The sequence below is a fragment of the Musa acuminata genome, chromosome BXJ3-9 (assembly GCF_036884655.1).
Source record: "Musa acuminata AAA Group cultivar baxijiao chromosome BXJ3-9, Cavendish_Baxijiao_AAA, whole genome shotgun sequence".
NCBI lineage: Eukaryota > Viridiplantae > Streptophyta > Magnoliopsida > Zingiberales > Musaceae > Musa > Musa acuminata.
Genome location: NC_088357.1, coordinates 10,430,621 through 10,441,249, shown reverse-complemented (window position 1 = coordinate 10,441,249; position 10,629 = coordinate 10,430,621). Strand labels below are relative to the sequence as shown.

General features: G+C 34.9%; 1 protein-coding gene across 1 annotated transcript; it reads left to right on the top strand.

The window, feature by feature from the left end:
• Positions 1 to 1,418: 1,418 nt before the first annotated feature.
• On the top strand, positions 1,419 to 4,239 carry LOC135649601 (probable inactive receptor kinase At1g48480). Its single transcript, XM_065168131.1, has 2 exons — positions 1,419 to 2,799; positions 3,327 to 4,239. The coding sequence occupies exons 1-2, from the start codon at positions 1,476 to 1,478 to the stop codon at positions 3,929 to 3,931; spliced, it is 1,929 nt and encodes a 642-aa protein (XP_065024203.1). The 5' UTR covers positions 1,419 to 1,475; the 3' UTR covers positions 3,932 to 4,239.
• The last annotated feature ends 6,390 nt before the right edge of the window (positions 4,240 to 10,629 follow it).

The window sequence follows — 10,629 nt, the reverse complement described above, 5'->3', positions numbered from 1 at the left end:
GGGCTGAACTCAACACAAAGTAAAAAATCTAATTCAATAAAAGTATCCTAAAAGTTTTACAACTCGATTATTTTTAATAAAAATATATGAGAAATTTAGAATATTAAAAATTTCTTTAAAAGATGAATAATATTTCTAATAAGATCTATAACCCTCTAAGGAGTCTTCTATACACAACTTAATTTATCTCAACATAGAGTCTCTCTCTATTATTTTATATTTATTATCCCTTAATTATTATTTTTGCACAAAATAGGTATTCGTAACAAACTTAAACAAATATAGTACAATCAATTTTAAATCAACTTATACGAAGACATACCCATTTAATACTTTTGATAGATCCGTATCAGTGCGTTCATCGCTCACCTCTAACAAGGACTTGATAAGCATGCCTAAAGGGTTACCGTCTTCAATTGTAAGGAAAAGGGAGTAGCGGATGGCAACACGGATCAAGGAGCTCTCCATCTTCTATTGTGATGAAAGAGAATATATGGCTCCAACCTTGTTAAGGAAGTGGCATTGCACAAAGATGATGGGAAAGGGTGGATGACGGAGGAAGAGGGGGATGAAGAGGAGGAGAAGAGAAAAAAAAGGAGGGAGAGGAGGTAACGACTAATGATAGAGGCAATAGTTATCAATGGTAGATGACAAATGATATTTTTATCAAATTAATAAAAAGTAAGCATCTTCAGACTAAAATTAATGTGAGATATTATTTGATAAAAGCCCAATAGGAAAGATTTTTTACTTAAAATTTCTATAGTTATGTTATGATCACAAGTTCTAGAAAGGTTAAACCATAAGGAAAGTATTCAATATATATATATATATATATATATACACACACGGACGGTCATGATCGGCTTCGCAGGTCTCACTGTCTACCGCGCCTCCGTTTCTTTTCTGACCCAATTTGCCATTTTCTGATGGCATACCGGCCTTTTTGAATGGAGAAATGTGGGCCCCAAACACCGAATCCGATCTGAGGGTGGACGAGCCGGGCAATGGATACGGCAGAAACGAGCCGAAAAGGGCATTTCCCGGGGCCCCGACCCACGTCTTCCAAAGCCGTCGACGTGGGAGACACGTCCCCACGCGGCCCTACTCCACCGACACCAATTCGCTGACGACGCGTCACGCGGAGATGGAGAAGCTTCCGAGGCTTTTTCTTGAAATCGACGGTCGGATCTTGCTTAATATGGGTCCACATTGCCTTAACGGCTCCCAAACAATTAATTCAAATGAATTCCTTAGTTTCTGATGCACTGACGCCTATAGAAGATAATTAACTTCCTTTTTAAATTTTCTTTTTCCAAAATGTTATTTAGATAAATAACATTCCAATTCTCAACTCGTTCGCGCTTTCCAAAAACAAAATCGAACACTTGAAAGAGGAAGAAGACTCCCGCTCTCTCTCTCTCTCTCTCTCTCTCTCTGGCCCGAACAAGCTTCTGTTGACTTGTTACCTAAGAATGGCGTTCGGTCAGCGGACGACGGGCTCATCGCTCTTCCTCCTCTTCGTATTCTTCTCGATTTTCGGCGGCGGGGCACCCGACGATCTCGCCTCCGACCGCACCGCCCTCCTCGCCTTCCGCGCTGCCGTCGTCGGCGTCGCGCGGCGCTGGAACTCCACCAAGTCCTCCCCTTGCTCGTGGTCCGGGGTGACCTGCGCCACTGGCCGCGTGACCAAGCTCCGCCTCCCCGGATCCTACCTAGTCGGCCGAATACCGCCGGGAACCCTTGGCAAACTCACTGCCCTCCGCGTGCTCAGCCTCCGCTACAATCTCCTTTACGGCACCATACCGCATGACTTCGCCGCCCTCACCAGCCTCCGCCGCCTGTGTCTACAGCACAACCGCTTCTCTGGCGAGATCCCGACCGTCGTGTTCGCACTCCGCCATCTCGTCCGCCTCAACCTTGCTAATAACTCCCTCTCCGGCGCCATACCACCAGCGTTCAACGACCTCACCGGCCTCTCCACGTTGCTCCTCGAAGGCAACCGGCTCTCCGGTGCTCTCCCCGACCTCCACCTCCCCGGTCTCTGGCACTTCAATGTCTCCTTCAACCAGCTCAACGGTTCCATACCTGCGGGCCTCCGCAGCCTGCCAGCGAGCTCCTTTATTGGCAACACTCTTTGCGGAGGGCCCCTTCCCGCTTGCCCTGGCGAATTCCCACCGGCGCCGTCTCCATTGAACCCAAGAGGTGCCGGGGGAGGGAGCAAGAAACTCTCCGCCGGCGCCATCGCCGGGATAGCGATCGGCTCCGCCGCGGGCCTCTTGATCCTCCTCCTCCTCCTGGTCCTATGTTGCCGGAAGAAGGAAAGAGGCGAAGCTGAGCCAAAGGCGGCGCGGAAGATGGAACCGGAGTCTGAGATGGCGCTGAGGAGCAATCAGGAGGTAGCTGATAACGCATCAGGGCCTCGCCCGTCGCGGCCTCCGCCTCCAGCGGCGGCGATGGCCGGAAAGTCGAGCGGAAGCGGCCGGAAGCTGGTTTTCGTCGGGAAGCTTCAGAGGATATACGACCTGGAGGACCTGCTGCGGGCGTCGGCGGAGGTGCTCGGGAAGGGGACGACCGGGACAACGTACAAGGCGATGCTCGAGATGGGGATGGTAGTGGTAGTGAAGCGCCTCCGGGACGTCAACCTCCCCGAAAAGGAGTTCCATGAAAGGATGGAAGCCATCGGCGCCACGGACCACCCGAACTTGGTGGTTCTGCAGGCTTACTACTACAGTAAGGATGAGAAACTTTTGGTGTACGAGTTTGCGCCCAACGGAAGCCTCTCTTCCGTCCTTCATGGTGAGCTCTCTTTTTTGAAGATTTCGTGACTTCGGATTGATAGCTGTTGCGTGTGTCACTTTCATCTTCTTCGGATTTCACGATCTTGTGCTATTTTCTCTTGTCAGCAATTAGGGTTTCGGATTTCATTACCTTTTCCTCGAGTTTTTCGTGATATTGCAATGGAAAATGTTCAAGTTCTTGGTGACTTGGTCTGTATTTTTGATTGTAGATATCCTTGTTAGCAGTTCATATATCTCACGCATTTCTTCAAACAAGTTGAAATCTCAACAGAGCTTAATTTTTCTTATTATTGACTTTTTGATGTTGCAATCTGTGATTCTTAAGATGTTGATGATATTTAAATAAGGCTTCATGTTGTATAAAATCTCTCAACAGAGCTTAAGTTTGATTATTATTGGTCTTTTGATATTGCAATCTATGATTCTTAGATGTTGATGACATTTAAATAGGGCTTCATTCATGTGGAATTACTGGTAAGCATTCTACTAGATGTTTGTATGCTCTTAATTGAACTCCATTGGCAGGAAACACCCTTCTCGATTGGGAGACGAGATTGGAGATTGCTCTTGGAGCAGCTCAGGGCATCGAGTATATCCACTCGAAGGGCGCTGGTGTCTCTCACGGCAACATTAAGTCATCCAACGTTATTCTCTCAAGATCAAACAAAGCTTGTGTCGCTGACTTTGGCTTAAGCAGTTTAGGCTCTATTCCGATGCCCAATCAACGTGCAGGTGGCTATCGCGCACCTGAAGTCACCGACGTCCGAAAGGTCTCTCAGAAGGCAGATGTTTACAGCTTCGGCGTGCTCCTCATGGAGCTACTGACAGGAAAATCACCGGCACAGACGCTCAACGATGAGGACACTATCGACCTCCCCAGGTGGGTCCAGCCAGTCGTCAGGGAAGCATGGAACTCGGAGGTTTTTGATCTTGAATTGTCAAGGCACCAGAATGTCGAGGAGGAAATGGTGCAGCTGTTGCAGTTGGCCATTGATTGTGCTGTACAGTACCCAGAAAGTCGACCGTCGATGTCCGAGGTAGTGGCCCAGATCGAACAGATCCGCAGCAGTTTCAGCGTGAGGCAGCAGCAGCAAGGCGGCACCATATCTAGTGGTGTTAGGTTTTCATGAAGGTTACATATGCTCATTTGCACTTGGTCCTATTATCTCAAGGATATCTTCTTCCATGGATGAACCGACGTTTGAATGTTTGTGTGTTTATTATGGGAGCAAGTTGATGGTTCTTTTGTTCCATTTCTTTGAAGTTGAGCTGCTGTATGTTGGTTTTGAATTCTAGAACTCATGTTACTATTTTCATTTATTACTTGTGGAGGCTTGTTTGGTGCTGAGGATGACTAACTTTAAAAGACCAATGATGTACTTTTACATTGAAGGAAGATGTTATGGTGGGGTTGGTGACTGCTTGCTCATTGATGTAATTGCATTTCACTCTTCATTACCTCAATCAACAAATGTAATTGCCTTGTAAACCTCTTATAATTCTGTTAAGGTTGTTTTATTCAGAGGTGGAAGGACTAGTTCCAGTTTGTCATGTTCAATATGCTAATGCAGAAGTCAGGGCTTCATTATTGGTCATTAAGGATGACCAAATCTAAATTTCTGGCTCCAGTTGTGTAATCTGTCTGCTTCTTGGTCAACAGAAAACCAGGACAAGGCAGTCTAAAATGAGAAGGTGACATTGATGGTGTCCTACTTTCTTGTTGCAGTTTGTCATGAATGGGGATTTCGACCTTTCATCATGTGATTCTTCTTAGTCATGAAATCTGAGGTATTTCAGACTTGCCTCATGTTATATATCCTATTGCCTTTGCACATGCTTCCATGTAGACACTGTAGAAGATTAGACTTCTTAAGTAGACACTATTGATCTGGCAAGTCTTCTCAGGTGATTGAGATTATGTCACAAGTTATTTCTAGTGTTATTATCAACAAAAAAATTAGGAGAAATTAATTACATGCTGTCCAACTGTCTTTAAGCTCATTATTATTACCTTGTTATTACTGTGCCTACCTCTGCCGGTGATAGCTGGATATTTATCATCAAATTGTAATTAATTGGATAAACATCTTACCAAAAATAAAATTAATTGGATAAGCCAGCAGCAGCATTTCCAATTATTAAACCAACCATGGAAAGAGGATTAGGGTGGTAAACTTTTGTCCAACCTTCCCTTAAGAATTTGATTGGGGCAAAAGCATTTGACTCACTTTAAATCCATATCAACTTCAAGTTTAAGCATCGAGACTACAATGTTTTAGATGGTTGGTCACATGTTTGACTCAAATTAATTTGATTATAGGAATTTGATTTATCTTTAAGTGTTAAATTCGGTTAAAATTTAGATCAAATTGAAAAGAAAATCATTTTTGGAGTAAAATTGGGTTCAGATAAATACTGGAGAATTATCTAAATGTAGCCATGTCACTTGAACAATGTAGCAAAATGTGAATTTGGACGCTTGCGTCATATCCAATGCTAACTTTGTGGAAAGAAGAGAAAGTTCACGATAAAAGCAACAGTTCAATCCAAAAGGCTTGATGTTAAGACTGATAAACCCTAAAGAGAAATGCTATGCTAAAGCAAAGCTTTGAGGCATATTTAAAACTTACCTACGAGAATCTTAACATCTTGATTCTGGAACATGCCAGGATCTAATCATCTTAATCATGATATGGGATGGTAAAAGAGTATGGTTTACTTATGCTTTTAAGATATTCCTCTCATCTGAATTTTCTTTTGCTGCAAGTGTTGAATCCTTGAGTTCCACATTGAACTGTTGACCAATCTTGTATGATCATGATGATGATCTATTCTTCCCAGCAATCATGATCATGAATAGTTTGTTTCTTTACACTTCACCATATAAACTATTGACTCAGATGCGCATTAGAAATTTGCATGAGCTTACGGTAAGCATGAAACATCAACTACTGCAACTTTCCAAGCATCATCTACCACCTTCTCTTTGCATCTCATGGAAGTTTAAACATGGAACTTCATATGATTTGCTATCGTATTTCCCGATTGCATGAAATTGTGTTAGCCAAGGCCTCCTTTAAGATTAGAAATAAAATATGTTAATTGTAATAAATTGATCTAATTATGTTAGATTAGGTGATCTTATAATATGAATATGATTGAATTCTAATTCTAATTATAAATCAATAGAAATAAAATTCAATTATAGTAGGATTCCTTAAGAGATTACATTGATGAAAATAACTTTTCTAATTACTTATCCTAAATCTTATGCTCTCGCTTATAAATAGGTAAGATCTCATAGAAACTACATATAATGTGTGAAGATATGGATATATAACATGATTGAGAGATTACAAATATTCTCTTATTTTCCTTTAGTCATATGAATTAGTAAATAAAAGATTATATATCTTCTCTTATATCCCTTTGTCCCTAAATTCATTGATTATAGTGGTCCAATGGAAGATAGATAGAAAGAGAAGAGAACATGAGTCTAGTTCTTCTTATAGATCGATATTGCTATAGCTTTCGGTGTGCCCATAGATTATATAAAAGGTTTTTTGAGTATCATCCAAATGTATGCATAATAAATTTAGTGATATATTATTATTTGATTTTATAATATTAAAATCATTCACTTAATAATAGCGTATTATAGTTTTTATGCTTACGATTGATATCAAAGTCGTAGTTTTGGAATCAAATACTTCGGATTTATTTGTTAGCACCTCTTGCTCATGAAAATGTATCAATCAATTTTTATTTACGATACGTGAATAATTTGTCGATATTGTTGATTTGCTTTTCTATCTTGTCTATCATATCGCTTGCTTACGATGATGTAAGATTCATCATATTTGATTGATGGATCACTGTTGACTATCAACGATAATATTATTGAGAGCGACGACCTTCGATAATCGCCTGCCCAATCACGAGCAATAACTGCATAGTATCATTGTGTGCGACAGATGTAGCAGTGCCACTGCTTATGACAACTGTGGTGGCTACGCAACGCTACATACACGGCTATAGTAGCACTATTGCTACCTATAGTAGTTGCGGCAACAGGTGTTGACTGCGGTTGGCATCAATTGGACACCGAAGGTTGCACGTAATTGGCGGCTACTCATGGTGGCGGCAATCGCTTCTCGCATAGCGACCATCGGCGACTGTTGTGGCACCTCGCACAATGGTCATGCCTCACACACAACGACGGTCATGTCTCATGTAGCGACTACAAATGGCGACCGCTAACGACAACAATCTATGTGCAAAAAGAGAGATAGTTAGGGTCTATCTTAAAATGATATTTCTACCTTTCAAATGAAAGAATTTTAGTTTGTGTCCTTAAATTTTACCTTTCGTTTATGCCCTTTAGAAATAAAAAATTTTCATCATATATCTTAAACCAAAATTATACTTTTACCTTTTTTAAGATTTAAAATTTCTAATTTATATCCTCAATTATAAAACTAATTAATTTGATTTATTTTAATCAAATACTTTGATCAAACTTGATTATAACTATAATTTTATTACTCAATTAGGTTTAGATTCAACTAATTAAGTCTTCATCGAATTCAAGAAAAAATAATTTTTGATTTTGATCGATTTTAATTTTTGATTGACTTAATTGGGTTGATGTTTAGTCCAATTCTAAACTTACATAATAAAATAAAGTTGACTAATATAAAGGTTCCATGCAAAATTAAAAAAAAAAATATATATATATATATATATATATATATTATGATTTTCTTTTATAGTTTTCTCATATGACTTATTGATTCATATTTTTCATTTGATAAATAAAAATTTAATTATTATTCTTAGATATTTATTTGATTATTCATATGTATACATTTAAAATTATAAAATAATATTTATTTTTCATATAATAGTATGATTTATATTTCATCATGATTATAGTTATCATATGAGTTTTTCTTTATATTGATCTATGTTTAATAATCATTATGGTTATTATTTTATTATTAAACTATTTTAATATAAATTAGATTAAAATAAATTTAATAAATATTATTTGTAACTTATATATCTAAGTTTTATCCGATTAGTAGTTGTCAAATTGGCTTAAGATGATAGGCTTATAGGATATAAATTATAATAAAGTTTTATTATTTATATAATATTTTATATTATTATATTGGTCTTGTAGTCGTCAAAGTGATCTAGACCAATAACTTATAAAATTATATTAAAAATTAGTCCTAAGTGATATTAAAAAATAATATTCATAATTATACATATAATTATAAGATTTAGATAATCTAAAAGTAGAATTTACTTTGAATAATTATGCGATGGGGTAGAATACTGTTATATTAGATATCTTTATAATTAAGGTTATATACCTAAATGTAGCAATACTATTCCATGGGAATGATATTAGTTTTCCATAAGTAATTTTGTGTGAATATTGAAAAGATAAAATAGAGATGATATCAATAATTCAACATTACCTGAAAAACTCAAATTATTAATATTATATTATGATAGTGATACTTCCTTCATTATATTCTTATAAATATCCATATATTTTTTAGATTAAATGACTTGAGCATATACAATTTATACCGAATGTATTAGATCTTTATCAGATTAGTTGAAAGGATTACAAACTTAAATACTAAAAGTTCTGTAGAATAAATAATCAAGATAACTTATTAGGAAAAGTCTGAAATATTTTTTATAATTACTAATAATATTTAGACTTCATTATAATATATAATTAGCACACTAGAATATTTTAAAAAATAATTTAAACTTATTGATAAGTCATTAGTTGACACTTTAATGAAAGAACTAATTAAAATTTAATATGACAGTATTTGAGAAATTTAAGATTATATCCTCAATATGATTGACAAAATTGTAAACTTAAGAACATTGAGCATAAATATAATTATCATTTATTATATAATTCATTCTTAATTTTCTTTTTTTAGTTTAATTCATTTAAAATTTATTATAACAAAAATAATAATAAGTAAAATTTTAATAAGCTAACTACTATATATATGCTTAGAAAGAATTAAGATCAAAGTAGAAAAGACTTATAATATTTTGAATACTACTTAAGGAGCAGGCAATTATAAAAAAAAATTAAAGCATAAATCACCCGAGTTTATAAATATTATATGCACCTATAAAAAAAAATCTTTGTATTACAATGCTACTTCTTTGGCAAGGAACATCATGTGAAGTGGCAAGGAATGTCATTTGCGGAAGAATATAAAACTTAGTTTAAAAGGGAAAGGTGTAACTAAGACGTTTCAAATCAAACGATATAGAAATCTTTTTCTAATACTTAATAGATTGATTCTAATACTTCAATATATGTTACTAATAATAGAGATTCATTTTAACATGAAAACAAAAAAATAAAATATTCATCATTATAAGGAATTATCTTAAGGCGAAAGTGATTGTATTTGGTACTTATCATCTATATCTAGAGACCATTCATTTGATGGATCATGAGGATATATGCTATCTTCTTATAATTTTAAAAATTTTAGTTCTTTACCTAAAATTGTCAAGGTATTATTTCTTTTTTAATTGTCATAAACATAGTATGATTTAATAAAAGTTAACATTTGAATTTTGTGTAACAGCCTAACAAAATTAATATGAATCTTGAGTTTAAATGATCCTGTAATCAAATATTGAGATGAAAGATAGTTTCATAAACTTCTTGAGATTATATATACTTATATTTATGGGTCACTCAATGTTTCTATTTTAGTGAAGGGTAATATTTTATCATATTTATATATAACATATTGAGATATATATATATATATATATATATATATATATATATATATATATATATATATATATATATATATATATATATATATATATATATATATATATATATATATATAAAGTCTCATTTAGGTGTACAGAAGTCGAGAGACAATTAAATAAAAAAGTCTAAATTATCTGATAGGGGTGATAAATTTTATGATAGTTCTAATGAACCCGATTATAATTTTACTTTTTTTATTAGATTCTTGAGAAAATAGAGTATTTGTTCTTAGATTGATTTATTAGATGTGTTAGAGTAAGATTGTTAAAAGGTTAAATCATACTTTTATGGATATTATAAGAAACATGATAGGTTATTTTAATGTGAGAAGCTCTAAAAATGATTATATATATCTTAAATAGATTCCTAGTAAGTCAATTCTATTAACTTCTTTTGAGTTATGCATTCATATGAAACCCAACTTAACATATTTACATATTTAGGATTGTCCGTAGAAACAAGCATCTTCAATTCACATATAAAGAAATTAGATTCAAGGATCATTTTGAATATTTTATTATTTATCTAAAAATTCAAAGGGGTATACATTTTATTGCCCTTATCATAGTATAAGAATAGTTGAATCTAGTAATACAAGATTTTTAGAAAAAAGTGAATCAGTGAGAGTAAAAATATCAAAATTTAATCTTAACATTGAGGAGATACAAGTTAGTACTCATTTATTATTAGAGAAATTATTATTACTTAAATCATTAAATAATTTAATAAAGATGAATAATAAAATAACATTAATAAACTCTTATATAATATTGATATCGTTGCTAATGATCTTATAGAATAATACAATCGATAGTTTTAATAATATCTCAAAGGGAAATGAGACATGTTATTTCTAATTATTATGTGGCACATCTATAAGAATTAGATTATAATATAACAACCAAAAAGATCTCATATTATTTTCATAAGTTATTAAAAGTAATAATTTTAAAAAGTGATATGATGCAATAAAAGAAGAGTTTA